Source organism: Haliaeetus leucocephalus, unplaced genomic scaffold (genome assembly GCF_000737465.1).
Source record: "Haliaeetus leucocephalus isolate CR32 unplaced genomic scaffold, Haliaeetus_leucocephalus-4.0 Scaffold163, whole genome shotgun sequence".
Classification (NCBI taxonomy): Eukaryota; Metazoa; Chordata; class Aves; order Accipitriformes; family Accipitridae; genus Haliaeetus; species Haliaeetus leucocephalus.
In genome coordinates this window covers 1959494-1980459 of record NW_010972599.1, presented here as the reverse complement: position 1 = coordinate 1980459, position 20966 = coordinate 1959494, and the positions used below count along the sequence as shown (strand labels likewise).

The window sequence follows — 20966 nt, the reverse complement described above, 5'->3', positions numbered from 1 at the left end:
TTGGATATAGCAAAATTCCCTTTAAAAAAAAGATTTTAGTTTGAAGTATTTGCTGGTAAAAAGGAGGATCCTGCCCCCATCTGGCCTCCCTGGAAGGAAGCAGCCCAAAGGTGAAGCCGGAGCAAGAAATCCTTTGCAGTGGCTTTGAAAGGGGAACGCTGGGCAGGATGTGAATGCTGGCTCCCGAGCTGCTCTCTGTGCTCAGAAACAGGTAATAATGCAGGTTTTGGATCAAGGTTTGACTGGCTGAAAAGCAAAGATAATTATAATCTTTCTGGAGCAGCTTGTCACGCTATCATTTGTTTGTGGGGTGCAGATGGGTCCAACTGTGCCATGCAAATGGGAATATATAGGCCTTGCCATCTGCTGCTAATGTGGGAAGGGAACCATAGTCCTCCCAGTAAATCTGTGCCCACCGCTGACAAACAGAAAAACAATAGTTTTGTTCATTCTACCTCTATAAATCTGTACCTCACCATATATTTTGTATTACACTTCCAGGCAGAAACGGCTTTTGAAAACATTACTGGGCCTGCAAAGCTGAGCTGTCTCTCCCTAAGGGCTTCAAGGAGGAAAGGGGAGGAGAAACCCATTGGTCAAAATCCAGAGGGACCTCTTGCTTTCGGAAAATCAGAAATAAGGTTTAATTTTAAATCTCAACTTAGCTGAAGCCCAGATAACCTCCAAATGCCTTCCCCCTCTCCCTGCCCCAGCCACCCTCTGTCCTGGACCTCTCACTCCTTTGCTAGGCTCAGCATGAAATAGCAGCTGTCGCTGCTGGTTGGCAGCAAAAATCCCGTGTAAGAATGGGATTTTCCCACCTTATCCCAGTTAAGACCTACCTAACTTACAAAATACATGCATTTTTTGCATTATCCCAGGATTCTCCTTAAAGGCACCAGGAAAGGTAAGAATTAATGGTCTAAACACATGGTAGAAAAACTTCTGCCTGGGTTCAGGCCGTTCTTGTCCACAGGATGGCGAAGACAGGCTTGTTCCTCTCTGTAGGAGTTTACCTTTAAGGAATAGTCCACCACTGATAAAAATAGGGTTTGGCTGCAGCAGTTTATCAGCGCACAGATCACTAAAGGGTTCTTCATACAAGACATCCAGAGGGCAAGCGACGCTGGGATTTGCTGTCTGCAACTGGACTTGGGTTGCTGCTGCCAGAACCAGAAAAAAACCCAAAGAGATCTTGTATCAAAAATGCCCGTATCATACCATTTGAACGTTGCTTTATCTCCATGTCTTACATACATTAAAAAAAGGAATACAAAAGGGGTAACTTCAAAAACTGTGCACTTCCGAGTTTCCGTCTGCAGCAGATGAAAAGCTTAAGAGCTAGCGGCTAATGCATTTTGTGTAAAACCAGTTGTTTTAACCACTTTATCTCTTGCATAAATAAGCACAGGTTCGTATTTTATGCCGAGGTCCAGAGGTGATCAGTAGAGTGTAGCTGTGTGGAGGAGGAAAGTACGTCGGATATCTGAGGTCCTGTAAAAGTAGGTCTTAGTGGTCTTATCAACTCACACCACACAGCAGGCAAACGGTTACCAACGAGAAACCTCACCCAGTGCAGCAGAAAGACCCTCCACGACCGATCAATGGGTGGAGGAACTGCGCTACTGGCTCCTTCGTGACATCTTGCACAGTGCTAGTCGTGAACAAGTATAGGCACGACACAAGGATCGACGACAATTTATTACTTTATTAACTCACAGCAGTTTTGATTTCTCTTATGCACCTGGCAGACACATGCAAGAACTGCTCTGTGGAGAGAGAAAATTTACAGTTTAAAAACGTGCTTTGGAAAGCAGCTTTCCCTTATTATGTTAACGCATTCTTAAGAAACTAATAATTCTCCTCACTTTGTTTCTTGAGACATGTTTTACAAATGTCTGGATGAAAAAGAAGATATTGGAAGTTCTTATGAAGATTCGTGTATCAAGTAAAGTTCAAGACTTTCCTTCATTTACCAACTAGCCTGTTCACTGTAGTGTAAATAGTATGGCCGGCACCTTTGGCATCTTGGAGCAAAAGGGATTCGACACATACTGATACAAGCACACTGTTTCTAGGAATGTGCTACCAACAACGGCTACCTGTACTCAAGTATCTTGTCAAATATATTTAAAGCCTTTCAAAAAAATAATAAACACTTCTCAACCAACAAAGTAGTTGCATTATTTGTTGCTTAGGACACTGTATACAACTGAGTATTTTCTAAAAGCACAACACGAATCTGTGTCGCAACAGTAAGGGAAGACTTAGTGACCAGCACAACCTCATGTGGTGCAAGCTCAACACTCATGAGGCCAGCATCCCCCTGCTGACCAACCACCATCGCAGCAGGATAAGGCCAGACAAATGTCCATGTCATCATTACCCACAGGCTTAAAAACAATGCTCATGAACCACTGCGAACAGGAGCAGCTACACTGGCAAAACGTATTACGCTAAACAAATTCAAAATTATTATAATATATATTATCACCTTGAAAAACAAGTTGTCAAGCTTACTCTGAAAATGGTATGGTGAGTCTAAAGTGAAGAAGTTATCTGGCCAACTTAATACAAACAATTATGTTTATTAGTTGTTTACACAGCTCTAATATGCATCCATTAATTCATGTTTCAAAGCTATACATACAGCTAATAACGGGGTGTCTGTTAGGATTCAACAGTACAAGGACCTCAGAAGCAAGTCTTCAACAGTACCAGCATTTATACTAAATCTTCATTTACGTACAAAAAAATTAGACAACTGTCATGGTTACTGTTCCATGATCTGCATCCCTTTGCATAACCCCAATAATTTGCCTACATATATATATGTACACATAGGAAGCCTTCCAATTCAGAACAATCAGGGGCAAAAAGCAAGACAGAACAAAAAAGTTAATAACAAGAGTAAACTCTGAAGACATTAACCATTCTGTAGCTTTGCATCTAATTCAACCTCATATTAAAGAGCTGTATTCAGAGAGAATAAATCAATGTAGACTGTGCAACAAAAGAGTAGTAACATGACCTGTAATTTTAATTTAAAGAAAAACAATTAAAGAGAACACAGCAGTCTTTAACTTTCATATAGTCAAGAAAAAAAGCCAAAAAGTAGCAGCATTTTCTGTAAAAAGCCTATTTACAGTTTCATACACCAGATGTAAGTGACTAAGCCAAGGCTTATTTCAGCAGGCCTGCTATACACAAGATATTCAGTTCTTGGATACAGAAGTAAAATAGTCAGAGTTCAGCAGCGGCAAACATTTTTTTGGTGTGCAGTTAAAGAGAATAAAGGTATTTAATGCTAAAATCATACCAGAATAAAAACCTTTGGAAATACTTATTTTGTATGTATTTTTTATGGACCAACATGGTGATCTATAGTCTAAGATTAGACAGCACCAAGGGGATGCGAGGCAGGCCACAGGCACATGGCCCGAGGAATTAACAGAGGATCCCTGTACTAAAACAGACAAAAATAAGTATGTGATAATGGTGTCTTTTTCTTTTAATCACCTTATATTTAATTGGATTCAAAAGAAAAACAAGAGGAGTTTTCAGGAAGGTTGTAGCAAAGTTAAGGAATAAGTGAGTTAAGAGGAAAATAAAGAAGCAGGAGGCAGCCCAAGAGCAAGCACGGCTTTGAAGGTAGCTCACCGTTCCTTTACCCGCTGGCAAAAAATGTACGCAGGAGTACGGCAGCGTGCAACGTGCACACACCAGCCAGTGACAGGGAGGAGCTGGAGACAAAGCCCACCCAGACAGGGAAAGTATGTCACAAAGGAAAAAGACTTCAGCTACACACAGCTAAAGTCAGAGGCAGAAGCATAAAGAGTGTGGAAAAGCATCCTGCCATCTATTACACCATCGTAATAGAGGGGTTGATGCACTTGCTTATTCCTCAAAACTCAGTTAACAACATCATCTGCCTATGTGTTAGTTAACAGAAAAGCTATTCAACAAGATTACCACACTGATACAAATATTGTGCAGTTAGAAATAAAGCAAGAAGTCCAAAATTAACACATACAGAACAGGACTGTTCGGGTTGCAGAGCTGACCAGCAACATGATAAAATTATTTTTTAACCCAGCTTTGGTTTCACCTCTTTTGCTTTCTAAGAAGTTACCTGTAATCCCCCACCACTCACAAGGCTGCAAATACCAGCATGTGACATGTGAATATGCAGGAGTGGTACACCACTGGAATTCAGCATTTTCTACAGGAAAAGAGCATTTCACCATTAATTTTAGTTTCCATTCTATCTGAAACCAGCCAACACATACTTCTTGCCAAACTTGTCCCAAATGCCAAACAATCTCCCAATACACACCCTGTCATCACAGGTTTGGCAGAACAGCACACTGCACTCCAGTAACACCTAGACAACCCCATATACTAGGTCAGAAATCATATCTTTGCTTGAAAAGTTTCACCACAAGACACGCACACAAAAGGCTTAACACAAGCAGTAAAATTCTGACAGGTGCTTTCATCTTAAAATAATAAATACTGGTAGGTTTTCAAGAATTAGCTATTCCGACATTATCTATAAATGTGTATATATGCTTGTACAGAGCTCCTCCCCCCAACAATTCTAGACCGAGTTTGTGTTTGTTTCGCTTCTTCAAGAAGAATTAAAAGAACTGAATGAGTTCCTTTCAACTAAATGAAAATCAGATTTTAAAAGCCAGGAAAGACAGAAAGAGGTAAGGTGGAAACATTCAAGGAATGTTCTGATAAAATTTCAGGAAAAGTTACTTAATAGAATCATAATTGAACTTTATTACAATAAATAGCTTTATAAAAAATTTTACTAAATTACTTTAATAAACATGCATAAGTTTCAGACACAGAAGTGCTCAAGCCGGGAAACGCCAGCCCTTCCAAGTCTTGGTATTAATCTGAAGCCATAATTTTGTATGTTCTGGAATGAAACTTTATTGCAGTATCAGTGTTAGCCACATACTTTATGCATTTCTTTCAGAAAAACAACAAACTTTTTAGAAAGAGAAGTACAAAATACAAGTGATCAAAAGAAGTATGACCCTGGTCATATGATTAATGCCTATACATACGGATGTTACTTTGCATTTGTAAAAAACAGACAGATAATATACTAGAATGTAACTACATCGTTAGTATACTACTCTGGTAAGTTTACCTTATACTCTAAGAACTGTAGGTTTAGTGTTGGAGGTTAGTATTATAATACAGTACTTGGTAGAGTCCAAGGACAAAGAGCTTGGTTCCCTCCGACAGCTGCTCCCCCTCCCCGTGGAGCCAGAAGGGCAGACTTGGATCTTGAGCAGCACGTACAGGCTGAGTACAGGACTGTGGCTACAGGATTAAAGGGTTTGGAAAAGAATGTAGTAAGAAAGTTGAGGACATGTTGAAAACATTCATGAAAACATAACAGAGACACAGTTTAAACGGGATCGGTTGCCATTCCTCTATCATATACTACCAATTATTCAATTTATCAGCCATAAAAGTGCTCAGGCCTTCCAATGTGAGGTTTTATGTTTTGGTTTGGTGTGGTTTTTTTATCTTTGAATCTCTCCGCAGGAGAATACGTCTTTTCTTGGCCACCTCTTCTACCCTCCACAGTGTTTGATGCAGGAAGTATTTAGACAAGATTAACACTGAGCTGATGATTTATAAAGAATGATTTATAGCCTTCTAGGTAAAGCAGCATTTTCTAACTTAATTCAGTATCAGCTAAGTTTTCTAAATTTACAAATAGGAAAAGCTTAAAAAAACCCCCACGCAACTTGTGTCCTTACTCACAACAAATCTGGCTTAAAAGGCTAAGGGTGGTACACAAGTATGATCCTGTTATGAATAAAGGCTACTATCTGATGTGAAGAACATTTTCAAAAAAAGTTTCTGTACAATATAAAAATTAACCAGTAAAATCCTAGTAAGGCAAGAATATAATTTCTGCTTATGATTCTAAAGCACACTGTAAAAAAGTTAGTGGCAACCACTTATAATTTCTCATTTTTGTACATTTAATATAGTCACTGCAACAATTATATTCAAGTCACATTTGCATTTATAATACATATCACAACTATATGCAAAGACATTTTTCTTTCTTAGTGCCATTCTTTGTGACATCAAATCATTCTTGTCCTGTAATGCTCAATGATGCACCATCTAAAGGCTTCACATTACATTCATCTGAATTAGCTGAAAACTATTTTTCAGACATAATTGGCCTGACAGTCGCAAAGTTAATGTCTTACTAGCCAATTAAAAAGTAACTACTTACATGAGGATGCTTACAAGGCCAAGTATTCTTGGATTAAGTTATTTAAAAAGAGTTCCTTGAAAAGAATTCCAGCTAACCAATCTGATACAAGGACAAATTTAGTATTTCCTTTCACAAAGCAAGCTAGATATGTGATGCCTGATAAATGGAAAAGTGCCTGGAATGTAGAGGACAGAAAGAACTGTAACAAATAGATTTATCATAAAGCATGTTAAAATCGGTGTGTAGGGAGGGGAAAAAACACTCATTTACACACATTTAGATGCTTTTATAGAAATATATCTATTTTTAAAAAAATGGAAATTGTAGCATAGGAAGAAAAAAAATGATCACTGACTTAGTTTTAGGCACTTGAACTGCATAGACTGTAGAAGGTGCCCATCAGATATGTTTAACATTCACACATGCACACGTACACCTAGGAACATACTGTATAATGCATAGGAAAACAGCTATTAAGCCTCCCTGGAAACAAAAATAATAAAAAAATGAAAAAATGAAGCTAGGTAGGTCGCTGTTCACATTTTCCAAGCTCTCTAGTCCACCTTTCCTCACAATTAAAAACCTGCATAATTTTCAGATCACCGAGGCAGCATATTATAGACATGATTTACCAAGTTTATTATCTGCTAAGCCAAAAGAAACATTTCAAACATTAGATTATTGAAATATGACTTACTGCTATAGTTTTTTTGCTAGTAAAATGGCATTCTGCAGCATAAACTTAAATAACCATTTTTAAAGACCCCTCCCTTTTTCTGTGTAATATCCTAAGAAGGAATTTCATGAAGAACAAAGGCAAAGTAATCTTAAACTTTAGCTGAAAGCCAAGGCAACACAACACACACGGGGTGAAAACACAACAGCAATACAAATCAAGGTCATGACTCATGTTAAGACAATCACTTCCAAACAATAACCCAGTGAAGTTGAAAGCAGCTAACTTGCTTTTCTATGGACAGAGTTGTGAGAAAAATGTGAATTGTCCTACAGGGAAAAGAAAAAAAGCTGTAAACAAGAAGCACATACAAAAAGGGTTTGTGCATTCAAGAATTTGTCTGCTCTTCTCCAGCTCTATTAGGTGACTAAATTTAAAAACATTTCTAACTCAACACAAAAGGCAAGGTGTATAGGAAAGAACCGTCACAGCCACAACGCTACCATGAGGGTATATATTTGTATATTCTTCTAACGTTCATCTTGTTAGTATCTGAGCAAACACACTTGTTCTCACAAAGAACCTCCAGGCAGACAACAGTTCCTACAAAAGCTTCCACTGCAACATCCGGATAACGCTATTCCGCTTTCGCTATGCTTCGCTGCACTTAAAAGCACGATCACACCAACCATGCAAGGTAAGAATCTGGAATCGTCATCTCCGTTTACAACAGGGTGACAAAGAGTTGCCCAGCTATTATAGACAAAATCCATCATCCTTAACAGAGACTGCAAATCCAGCATTTAAAATGAAGGGGTGTCTTCCTTTGATTTCTAAGCCCCAGTCAAGAATGCAACAGGCACATGATGTGTCAGTAAGCATTGGCCACCACTGAATTCTAGCTACTGAAGAGCATATCTACCCTCTAAAATACTATGGTATCACAAAATAGATAGAAAACTCATCATCATACGTGACACGACACACACCTTTTTTGTAGTCAGGTTAAGGCTGGATTGTTTACCATCCAACACAGAGACGACTTAATTTTCGGATTAAAAACCCTTTAGGGCACAAAAGACATTGTTTTAACAGCCAGTCTTCACATGCACAGTTATTTCCAACTCCCTACTAGGGTCTGTTGCCACTTGTGAAACAAAGATGAAGTGAACCACGCAGTACCTTGGAGGCCACAGAAACTAGAAGTGGCCATGATACTGAGAGGGAAAAAGAGTAAACTTAAGTTTACTTCTGTGTAAACATAAGATGTCTGGTTGCAACCTAAGCCGTACCTGGAAGAAACCACCGCACTTTCCTTATATGGACGTACTAAGTCCTACAAACTTAAGGGAGGCAGTAAGCAGCAAATTTCAGCAAGAAGCGGATACCGGAATACCGCTCCATGAGTTTTCTCTCATCAACAGGAACAACTCATTTTCTTAAAAACAAACAAAAACCCAACACATACAACCTGTGCAGATTCAGGCAAAAATATGCAGTATTTAACAATACTAAAGCAAAATATTTTAAAGGGATGAAAGGGAAGACATAAGACTCAAAAACCAAACACTTAGGTTTATAAGCAAGTCTGCTTTTTCTTTTTTAAGACTAGAAAACGTACAATTCCACTTCATATGCAAGTGTGAACAGAGCTCGTTTCTTGAAGATACTATCAGATGAACTGAGAGTCTTTGCATTAAATCGTTACTTCTTTGAACATTTATACATTTTGCAATACACCAGTTAAATACCAATATCTATGTGCATGCACTATAAATATATGCATGTACACATTAAAATGTTTAACAAAGACAGCAGATTCCCTAGCCAGTGAGCATCATAAAGAGATACCAAAAATATATTAAAAAGTTAAATTCTTTACCTGCCTTTGTTAAATACAGACTTTTGAAATTGCCTCCCTTCTTCTCCCCAAATTCACAACATAATCCCCAGTGAAGCAGGCAAATGGGAAGGCAGGTACGCTGACTAGATTATCCCATCACCAAAGATAACCACCTTAAAAAGTTCAAACTAAGCTTTTTCTTTAAAATGTCTTTTCCATCCTTACCAGATGTACGAGCTAAGAAAGGGAAGGACATCTTAAACAAAATTTTATTTCATTTTGCTATACTGCCCAAACATACATGTCCAGCATAAAAGCCTATGATTAAGGCTACGTACACTTTCACAATACCGATGACATTTCAAACCATCCAACTGTCATCCCACTGAAAAGCCTGTATTCTTTAAAATGGTAACTCTGAACAACTTCTGTATGGGACATCCATCCCATTAGGTACTACAGTAAGAAAAGATAATCACATAGTGTTCTGACACTTCTTTATAACTCACCTGGGGACCATGCAAGGGAGTTATATTTTCAAGAAGTACTGCCCTGGACCTTCTGTGGGAACATCATCAAGGGGTCACTTTCAGCTTTTCAAGTAGCGTAATCTGTTTTGTTCCCCATCCCAGTTCCATCTATTGCATATAGATATATATACATTTTATGCTATCAAAGAGAAGTGTGCCTTCCTCTGAAAAACACTTAATACAGAGTATGACTTGTTTTGCAAGATTCCAGTGGGACTTTTAAACATACTTTTGTGCCTCTTCTTTGGTTAAGGGACAAAAAAAAAAAAAAGATGACATTTTTCCCTTTATGACAGCTAAAGGTACTTATACCAGACTTGAATCATAAATGAACAGTACTGCAAAAAAAAGAAAAGCAGTACCATAGGACAGCACAACATGCACTTTTTGGGATCACCTAATCCAATGATGACTACAATAAAAAAAGAAAATCCGTTTCATTTTAAACTCTTTGGCAAATTTTTACTGTTTGCTGACACTGTAATTTGAAGCTCAATCCATAGGCCCCAATCCATTACGGCATCCTCCCTAACTGAAAAATCATGTGAAAAACAAGCAATGGTCTTAAGAGAGAGTTTGCTTTATAAAGTTGTGGTGAGCCAACTGTCTGATGGATGTTACAGCCATACGGGTAACAACGGAAAAGAAGTTGCGACACATTGGCGATGTCAAATATTAGTACTACTGTCAACATACTGATTCAGCTTTACACACTGGTCTGAACAGATTGCAATTAACCTAAAATTGAGGTATAAATATCCACAAATATGTACAGTACACGTACAGGAAAATATTTTTGCATTTGTAACATCAGTAACCTTAAAAATACTGGAAAGTTGATATCTATGCCATTGATTTGCTTGCTAATTTGCTGGAATAATGAAGCCAACATCTTCAACTAGAGAGGACTACAATGGAATAATAAAACTCAAAATTAAAAGCTCCTTCCTCTCACTTCATCTTCACCATGCTCGACATTGGACTGTTCTGAGTGGCTGTATCTTGAAAAGAAGGTTGATCACAGCTTTTAAACACATCCTCAGAGGAAAACAAAAAGGAAACCAAACTGGAGCTATCAATTGCATCTTCCTTTTTGCTGAACGGTCTTAATTTATATACACGTATGTGTGTGTGCATCTATGTAGAAAATAAAGTTGAAATCAGTTCAGTATAAATACATCTAACCCATTAATTCTGCCACTGTGAAGGTAATCCTGGGTACTGCTCTTTTTAAGCAATGTCTGTGCAAAGAGGTCATTAAAAATCATCTGATCTTAAGTCTTGACATCATCCATTCGAGTCCTTGGCACAGTCTGTAAACGAAAGAGATAATTTAAGGAATACATGCACTTCACAGGATAACTTCAAAGAAAATTCCATGGCACCAATTTAAATTCTTGCCGAGAACTCTGTAATTCTGACTGAAGGCATCGTTTCCAGAAACAATTCACTCAGAGTGCAGTATTTCCTAGATCTTATTATGCAAGCTACTGGTGAGAGACTTCAGATCCCAGCACTTCAAGACATATACTGAAGTTATCTCTAATTATGATTATTCTTAATAAACCAGAACAGGTTTTAGGTTATTCCCACCCCTGCCCTCATTAGGCCCAAATCGTATTAAGTTTTATCACTGTGAGGTGAGACTGTGGATTTGATGTGAAAGTTGGTTTTCAGATCACACTGATCCTAAGTCAGTATGTTCTGAGCCCAAAAATCTTTAAGCGTAAGGTTATTATTGACAGGAGAGGAATGTGTGTTAAAACCAAACGCCACAATAAAAATACCAAAATAATTCAAGATTTCCCTCCTACAGACAAGGATAACTCTTACCCCTCTCCAGTTAGAGCACAGCATGCCTGAATGTGCCACTGGTGATCCTTAATTGAAGTTAGTTTCAGAAACTGTGATATTTCAGCTACTGTCATACACTCTTTAACATCTTGCTTGTTAGCAAAGATCAGCAAACCTGCTTTTTTTAAGTCCTAGGGAGAAAGAAGAAAAAAGATGATTATAAATCAGCCCTCAGGCACAAGAAGTGATACCAAAGCAGAGAACCTTAAGCCCTAGCAAAAAAACCTAAACTATAAAAACACTACAGGCTGATTGACATGTAACTTCAGAAAATCCTTTGATCCAGCAGACCAAACGTCCAATTTTTGCCTACGATGATCTGTAAAACCAGGTAGAATATTTTGTTGTGCTCCGTGAGGATCAGAGGCACCCTGTATCTCTTGTGTGCGCAGCTGCAGTAACACCACACACCTCGAACAGTCAAGGCCTCCCGTTTAACCCTGACCTTCCAGGTCATTCCTGCCTGTGTATCCAAACCAACCACTGCATTCTCCTGAGCCTGGCTTTTATCCACACGCCACACTTTTATGTACTACCACACTGTTAAGATTGATTTTAGTCCCAAATTAGCAGACTGTGCAGCAGTTCTTAGGTGGGGCAAGCGTGGGTTACCCCACCAGAACTTTTTAAGCACTGGTAAAACCTTGCCAAGCCTGACTGCAGTAAGTGCCAGCAGCGTGCGTGCTGGCACCCAGCCTGGCAGCGTGGCTCACCAGAGCCAGAAGTACGCTCTGCCTATGCAGCAGCCCTCTGCGAGGGTAATCCCACCGATTAAGAAGCATTCAGACTGCCACTGACAGTGTAAAGCAAGCTGCAGTAATATTTTATCTAGAGGATACACAGAATTTGTAGAAAATCATCACTGACACTGCTTTAGAATCAAAGGATGGACATCTACGTGAAAAAGCACACTGCAGTAGACTTCTTTATAAGGCCCGTGCAATATTTAAAACATCAGTCCTAACTGAGAACAGCAACTCTAGGGACAAGCTTATTGTATCTCAGACTGCTTGGAATAACACTAGTGCAGGCACATATTACTGAAAATCTGTCCCTCCGAAAGCAAAAAGGTCTTCCCAGGAAGCTGAGACAACTCATTCACCTAAATGCCTATCAGACATGTTAATTTTTACAAGCAGTAATATTAATTCCCAAACGATCTACCGGCCAGAAAATAGCTGGAACTGACCCGGGCAACTCATTTTTGCCTTAACAAAAATGCAATTGAATTGATTAGCAGAAATAAAAGATTTTCAAGGACTGCAAGGAAAACCTATTCTAAATAAACACCTGACTTTCATTTCAGCTTTTATGTATTGTTGTTCTCTTCAAACAGCATAGCACCTGGAGAGTTAGCAGAATATACTGAAAACATCCTGTCGTAAAACAATGGGCACCTTTACTGTTAGATGGGTGCTTTTGGAGCACAGAAATAGTCTCCCAACACGAAGCAAGGGCATTCATGCTGCTTGGAGTTCCAGACTTCCCTCATTTCAAATTCAGTTTGTTAACAACTTCTGCATCTTCCTTTATAGATTAAAAAACAGAAGATGCAATTTTGTTTAGCAACCGCAACAGACTGAAGAGCACATTTCTGAAATTCTAATTATGACAGCAGCAGGCCCAATGGCAACAGTCCCTCCATGCCACATTTAACACTCCACCAAACCAAGAAAGTCAGACCTACTTTATTAGATCTTATTAAACATAATTTTCATTTAAATACCCAAAATTAGAAATTCAAGACACCAGGCAAAGCACTTGTTTTTTCTCAAATGCTTCAGATTACCATGGTCACTCAAAGGAAATACAGAGGCAGTCTTTGCCTTTCCTGCAGTCATCTACTAAACAGTGGCTACAGTTTAAATATAGACATAATATTTTGGGATACAATGCCATCCATTTTATGTACATCTTTGTATTCTGACACTTATATTTGGAAGCTCAGTGTCATCTCATACAAACTGATCCAGTTTCCATTGAACTCATCTTACGAGTCTCAGCAGTAGCCAACCTTATACAAACACATCTTTAGTAAAAATCAGGGTTTTGGTCCTGCTGCACTGCATGGCTAGATTAAGTCTTTGGGACATTCAGGTCATGCAATAGGTGCTCCTTGGCTTACACGGCAGTCCAGTATTTCTGAATCACACCCAGACAGCTCAGTTTTAAACCTGACACAGGGCTCAGTTTTAAAGAGGGTCTTTACAAGTTAGCGAATTATACTCTCATTCTGTAATTCCATGTACACGTAGAATGATGGCTACTATAGCTATAGGCAGTCCGTTTCTTCAGTTTTATAGCTGGTTGCTCTAAGACATATTATTAAGGCTGTATCTGTTTCACCACGAAAACAGAAAACATCAAGCAACCATGAAGCTATCAAAAATAGTAATTAAGTTGTTGGAGGAAACAATGTTTTTTAAAATAATCTCATTCAGCTATTAACATGGATTGAAGTATAAAACCCACAGAAGTCATTTAAAGGTCCTGACTTCTGTTTCACTGAAGTACGCAGAAGTTGAAAAGCTATTTTTGTGGAAGTCCTCTTCAGTAATCTGGTATTAATTTACAGCTTTATTGCGAGCTTCACAAAAGACAGAGCCTCTAGCAGGAACAAGACAGCTCTGATACAGTACTACCCACAGCTGGGAGAATGTGACTGTTAATGTTTGCCTTGGGCTTCACTTGGAGAGGCCTCTCTCCATACTGGTCTGTCTCCAGCTAGCAGGCATAAGTGAGAACTTTCACAAACAGCTTGCAAATCTGCTTCCCTTAAACATGTATCATCCAGATCTTACCCACAATAAATAATAAAACAAAGAAAACACAGGGTCTACTCACCTCATGTGCTAACATTTTATACAGTTCTTCTTTAGTCACAGAAATTCTCTCTCTGTCTGTGCTGTCCACAACAACTATCACAAACTTTAAAAAGTTAAAAGTTAGTCAGAGAACAAACTCTATCTTTCTGGCCGCACACTTGTCAGCCGAACAGGTTACTGTTCCCATCACATTATCTAGACAGTCAGCTGGATTATCAGATACCACCCTATTCCAGATACACTTCTCCCAGCCAGAGCGTGATTACCCGTAGCACTGGTACAATTGACAGCTTATGCCATGGCTTGTATACAAAGGTAGTCCTGACACATATTTTGACTTTCCGTTTTCCATTTTCAAGTGAAAAATTTATACTGAAAGCAAGCGTTTCTCTATAATCCTGGATCTGTTTTTGTTCTTTGCTTAGCACAACTGAGGTAGCACGCAGATCCCTCAAACAATTTGCTGCAGCCTTAAAAAGGTAAATTGTATCAGCTTTCTCCCTCTACTTCGAATACTAACATGCAAACAGATATTTGCAAGGGATTTAAAAAAAACCCATAAGCTTCATAGTTCAAGACCATACATGCAGATACACATCATAGCATCTTACAGGGAAGCACAGGAGAACAAAGTTAATTATTATAAAAAATAACTTCTTTTTAAAACCACATTTGGTAACACATAGGAAACCTTGATTTAAATCATTATTTAATCAAGTTCGGTATATGTGCTGCAACTTCATTGCTAAAGAGCTCTTAAAATTCTTGGGGGTGCTTAAGTAAATTGGTCACGGGAGCTTGCAAGACAAAGTTCCCACAGTCTTGAAGGAAAACTTTTAGGCTTTCAGTCTTACTCCTGAGGGGTTAGACAGGTTTTGGAGTACCTGCTACAGAGATAGAGCCGTCATGGTCCACAAGGGAGGACCTGTGAACATGGGGATCTGCAATACTGAGACAAACTGAGTACCCACCCTAAAGGCCACAGATCCCCAGCCACAGAATCCTTACAAATTGTTTTTAATTGCAACTCCATACTATGCATCTTACACAAGAAATATAAAAGCGAGCTGTACAACAGCTTGCTCAGGAGGAGACTTCAAAAATCAAAACAGGAGTACCCTGAAGTAGCTAGGGTAACATTCAAAGCACAAACACAGCCCTCTGGAAGCGTGTCCGGTACAGATCTCGGGTATGCTGCACTCCCTTCACCAGCAATGGTCACACTGAGTCTTCCAGCAAGGCGTTCATTCTCACCTCAGTGTTTGTATAGTAGGTGTTCCACGAAGACCGAAGAGACTCCTGCCCTCCGATATCCCACATCAGAAAGCGCGTGTTGTTAACCACTATCTCTTCCACGTTACTCCCTATGGTGGGCGAGGTATGCACCACTTCATTCATGGAGCTGCAGGGGGAAGAGAGCGACTCGGTGAGAAACGGCAAAAACTGGCAAGTTACCTGCATTATTGAGCGTTTTAGGATTCCAAATTGACCTACTTCTATCAAAACTAAAGTTGATGGTTATTCCGAGGTAGAAAGCTTAGTGGGACAATTATAGCGAACACTCCTTATGCAGCAAAGAGAGATAAGGTTTGACGGTGGAAGGCGAATAAAAATAAATAAAAATAGCGTTAAAAAAAGGACTCAGTGAACTATGTAATAATTGAATTATAGAGCTGAGAGAGCATTCATGAACAAAACTGTATTATAATTAAATCATAAAGCTGAGAGAATATTTGCTTCAGAAGCTGTTTTAAGCAGTCAGCTTTTCTTTTTCCAGGCTGATTTTGGCACGCATGGGAGAGAGCAGTTGTTTTGCTTCAAGAATGTGGTTAAGCCAGAAGATTTCCAAGGTTGCAGAAAAACAGCTCATCATCCAGCTCCACCAAACATACTACACCTCGCTCTCCTTCCAGTGTAGGCCACTAAGAGCTACTTTCTTCACAATTCAGTTGCTTTACGTCCAAACTTCCTCCTCTTCTCCTTTCAGCACAGTCCAATAACACTACTTTTTGGAGACAAATGCAGACATTAAATATTTCAAATCTCTTGTTTTAGAGATACTGAGTGCAACTTTGTCATTAAGACCACCAGTTGCACATCAATAGTGATAACCAAACGTGTACCCTGGATACTCCTGAAGTTCAAATTATTTAAACTCTGCTGTCTGGAATATGCAAAAAAATTAAAAGTAGCTTCAAGGAAAATGTCAACCATTTTCAAAGAACTTAATTATTTTTTCTTCTGATCATATATTTTCTCATTTTAAACGAGCATTTCTTGAACCTTTAGCAGAGCTTTCAGTTAACAGTGACAGCAATTTAAGACTTTTAACAGTGCTAGAATATTTCTTGAAGAAGTTACGGAAAACCAAGGAGATAAAGGGATGGTCCAGTGTTCTGAAAAGGAAACCCAGTTACCCAGTGTCTTAGCAGCATATAACAAGAAACCTTTTCACCACACACATTTGAAGGCAACTATATAAAGGAAAGAGAAGGATTAGAAGAAAGAACCATAAAATCAGATTAAGGATAACAATGATATAAGAAGATGCCTGTGGCCAATTTCATTTTTAAAAAACAGGTTTTAACAGAGTTCTTTTAATGCTTGGAAGAGACATATCATGAATCCCCTTTCCTTGACTGAACCTGCAGCCTTTCGCATTCAAACTGCTGGCATCTTGCAGTTTGCGATACGATAGGTGGATTTTTCCCTCCTCCCCACTGAAACAAGGTGAGCATGAAGCTTAATGGCATTTCTAGACACCTGATCACAAAATCCTACTGCTACCTGAGGGCATGGAGGGAGGGAGGAGATGTGCGTACCAGAATGGGAAGAAATGAAGTGTCTGTGGAGCTGCTGTGATCTGTTAGAAGAATCACCACTCCAACGTCTGCTGTGACCCTTCACGACATCAAAGTAACAGCCGGTGCACTAACCAACAGTAGTTGTCCTACTAGTTATCTCTGCCCATCTCTTATTAAAAGAGTTAAACATATACAATCATGCTCAGGACACTCATCTGCCACAAGGAAACGGTAAGAGAAAAAATGGGATATGCACAGATGGAGGTAGGGTTTAAGGAGGAGTCAAGCAGGAGGAACAGAGTACAGTGCTCAGAGAGGTCTGTCAAAGCGGCAAACAGGGGAAGGGGAATACAAGAAAAGGGGAAGTCCTGTGGAGCTAAAACGGGTATAAAGGAAAAGGAGGCATACAGAGATCCACTGTACAAAAGGGAAAAGAAAACACTGAGACTGCAGAAATAAGAAGATGAGAAGAATCATGAGACATTTGTGGAGGAAGTGGAAAGACACATGCAGCATTAAAATGCACTGAGGACGGCCCTCAGCTGCAGCAGTTACTAGTCTTAAAAAATATTCTTCATTCTATTTACGCTTTTTAAAATCTCTCACTCCCGATTTAAATAATGACAACCACCTTCATCTTTTCACTTTCTCTGCAGAGTGTTCTAGGGCATAAGTGGCTGGAAATGCTGCATGAGTTTCACGTTTCAGAAAAGCAAAAGCAGACCATAATTTAACAAAACCCAAACGTTTTAAGAAAGCATATTTTAAGTGTAGGATTGGACCAGTATGGCCACATCACTTAACAGGAATTATTTCTGATACTGACTCAGGAACACTTCCTAGTACCAGACTACTTCACATGAGAAATCCCACAACTGTTTCTGTTAGAAACAGACCTTGAGTTGCCTGTCCCACCTAGAAACTTCTGAGTCTGTGGACAAATTTGTACCCTTTTATCAAAATGCAGCTGAGGACCAGAAATACGAAGCTCATTCAAGTTTCATGCAAACCAGCAGCAAGGTTAATGCAAGACAAACAAAAGTCAATGCCACTATTAAAGGCAGAAACTGCATGACAGCATGGGCTGCCACCAGCTGCAGAGCTATGCTGTCCTGGGTTCAGCCAGCGCTCAGCCTTCCTCCATCATCCCATACCACAAACGATATGAAAGTACATCTCGGTACACAGGACACAAGTCCTGGCAGGGAGAGGTCAAGCTTCACTGCTTTGCTACTCACAGAAGAATTTGTTTACTATTTACATGCTGCGGCATGGATCGGTTTAGCAGCATTGTCCTGTGGCCAGCCCTCAACAGAATCATATTTTATGGAATTGGCAAACAGCCTACATGGTGACACCAAAGGCAGTTGTGATTAAGTGGTAATTGCAATGTAATCCGATAAATAAAAGCTCTGAACAAAACGTTATTCATATACCAGACAAAATACAGACCTTTCCAAATTCTAAACACACGCTTTGACCCACTGACACCTATACTGTTCAGTAATCTTCAGTGTAATGCTCTCAAAGTAAAAACTAACAGGGAAAGCAGCAACAGCAAGTCCGAGTAATATATACAATGCCCACCTTGAAATACACGAAACATCATCTGCAGTTCATACTTACAATTGATAAAGAATGGTGGTTTTTCCTGCATTATCCAGGCCAACAATGATTACTTTGTGCTCTGAAATAAAAATATCATTAGTAAGTCACATAGTTAACTTTGCTATCACGATAACAACTGTGTTATGAAACAAGGTTAGTGTTGCATTTTAGTCCAATTTCCTAAACAAACACTGCCAAACTTCAGGTGCCACATTTCATGGACCATACCTAAAAGTTCATCTGCCTGTGGAGGTGTACAAACCCGTGTACTGTTCTGAGCAGGTAAGTGACTGTCAATTTTTCCCCATCTGCACATCTACAGGAACAATTTCTGAGAGACTACATGCGGATTTTTTCCTTCTCTAAACTGCTAGAGCAATTTCATGCTGGAAACCTTTCCCAAGCTTCTACACATTTTTGCGGATTGTAACAGACTGTACTCTCTATTCCCCCCCAACTACAGCAACTCTCCAGAACACATGCTTACATGTTTAATGGTCGTTTCCAAGGCCATACTTTTATTATGACCTGCAACATCTTAATCTCTTTGCAAAGAGTTGTTAAAAACCACAGCAATTTGCACTGTAAGCAGGGTGATCCACCTGTCTCCCTCAGTGTCCTCTTTTCCCTTCAGCAGGTTTGGAACCTGGAGAACAGATTTGCCTACGAATATTTTACAGTACGCATTCACCCAATTTAGTTTTAGATGAACCAATGAGGACTACACAAAACTGCTCTGACACATACGCGAACACATTCTGGAGCTCAATGCCAGAATCAATTATTGTTTCTATTTAGCACCTTCTTTCCTATACATCACAAAATTGAATTTGAATTCTACAGCTGGTGTTGTCAAGCACATTCAGATTTATGATTTCCAGGATGAGCGAGCACTGCCTGCTCCCAGCTATATTACACAACTTTTACTTGCACAAATAACCTTGGCTTCAACGGGACTATTCATGCAAGTAAAAGCTTTGTGAGAAGGGGCTTTCTTGCCCCCCCCTCCCCAGTGGTCCACAAGGGCAACAAAAAGCCATTATAAATCTGCCCAAGCTTCAGACAACCAGAGATCAATTCCTTCTGTTAGCAAAGTACACTTGCATTGATTTATCACAGAGGAGAGAGGGAGGGGATAGGGGTCAGGTAAGTGGGGTTTTCTTGGTTTTATCAATATTGTGTGGTTTTGCAGAGTTGTCTTATATACATTCAAATATAAATTCCAGTTTTAATAACTTTGCATAACTGCACAATATTGTAAAAATATCTGCTTACCTGACCCCACATAACTAGGAACTTTTGTTTCTGGTGTGATGTTGCCAGCATAGTGGATGTTAGGAAATCAGCTGGAACAGAAGATCTGAGGTGGGGCTGGATGCTACAAGACAAAAATATTTTGTTGCATTTGCACTAAGTGTTAACGGGCATATCATTGGGACATTCAACGTGCATGTGTAAGCATACTGAAGTTTACTCAAAATCAAATTTAGAAGACCTTATAAACATGGGTAAGAGCGTCAGCATGTGATTTATAGTTAAAGTTACAACTCTGATTAAAACCTTACTGTAAGGAGACAGGCGTTACAAATAATATTTACTCCACAAATGAGCAATTTTGCCAGACAGGGAGGTTTATCGCTCAAACCCGTTAATAAAGCCTACTCTGCAGACGACAAGATGAAACTACACGCTACCACGCAACACTGCTATATTCTTTCGGTACCCGTTAATAATTTAACATCCACCTTCCAGGAAACGAGCTTCCCCGTGACTTAGAGGAGGAAAAAAAACCAAAAAAAAAGGTTAAACCCCCCCCTCCCCAACTTTTCGGGCCGCAGATTGTCCTCCCGGGCCACCCCCCCCCTCTCCGGCCAGGGCTGAGAGGAGCGCCGTCACCTCGCCCTTTAGCCCCGGTGGCCAAAGCTGTGGCGGTTTACAAGGGCTGGCACCCATTCCCTACCCAACCCGGCCGTACCGAGCCCTCCCGCCTCCCCCCCAAAAGCGGTTTCCCAAGCGGCGAGCACCCGTCCCCTCACCCCGCCGGCGATCGCCCTCAGGCCCGGCCCGGCACCTGCGCGGCCAGAGGGCCTCCCCCGCCGCCTTGCTCCTCACCCTGATGGTTGAACAGCCTCCATATCCTGGTGAAGAGGATCCCCATCCTCAGCCGGGGCAGCTCCGGGCCTCGCCGGCTCCTCAGCGCCTACTGCGGGGTTACCCCGCTGCCCTGGGCGGCTCAGGGCCCGGCCCAGCTCCCGGTTTGTCGGTGAAAAGGCGGGCTAGGGCCTCGCCGGGCCTGCTCACCCTCGGACATCGCCAAAAACGGCGAAGACGATAACCCGGCTGAGCCTCTCACCTCACCGCTTTAACCCGACCCGGCCAGACCGCCGAGCGGGGACAACAACCGGCCGCCACCGGCGAGCCCGCGGCCACCGTAAGGAAGGCGGAGGGAGCGGCAGGAGGGGGGAGAAGCGGAGGCGGGCGCGTCGCTGTGAGGTAAAAGGGGCGGGGCGGGCGCGGCGGCCGCCATTACGCGACTCCGCCTCAGCGAGTGGCTTCGGCGGGCG

The 20966-nt window shown here is 40.5% G+C and overlaps 1 protein-coding gene across 9 annotated transcripts; it reads right to left on the bottom strand.

Moving 5' to 3' along the window:
- Positions 1 to 754: 754 nt before the first annotated feature.
- ARL5A (ADP-ribosylation factor-like 5A) lies at positions 755 to 20837 on the bottom strand. 9 transcript variants are annotated; one of them, XR_774084.1, is made up of 10 exons: positions 20515 to 20837; positions 18421 to 18481; positions 15245 to 15392; positions 14010 to 14093; positions 11145 to 11296; positions 10497 to 10624; positions 5224 to 9550; positions 4133 to 4222; positions 1571 to 1769; positions 755 to 1163 (listed from the first exon to the last, which is right to left on the bottom strand). XR_774084.1 is itself a non-coding variant. In XM_010563070.1 (6 exons), exons 1-6 carry the CDS (start codon positions 20558 to 20560, stop codon positions 10576 to 10578), a joined length of 540 nt encoding a protein of 179 aa, XP_010561372.1. In that variant the 5' UTR covers positions 20561 to 20837; the 3' UTR covers positions 9641 to 10575. The 9 variants fall into 9 exon arrangements, 1 of the variants encoding a protein (XP_010561372.1); XR_774087.1 differs by lacking the exon at positions 755 to 1163 and adding an exon at positions 19678 to 19780 and having other exon boundaries at positions 1293 to 1769; XR_774081.1 differs by lacking the exon at positions 755 to 1163 and adding an exon at positions 1293 to 1494.
- Between the last annotated feature and the right edge of the window lie 129 nt (positions 20838 to 20966).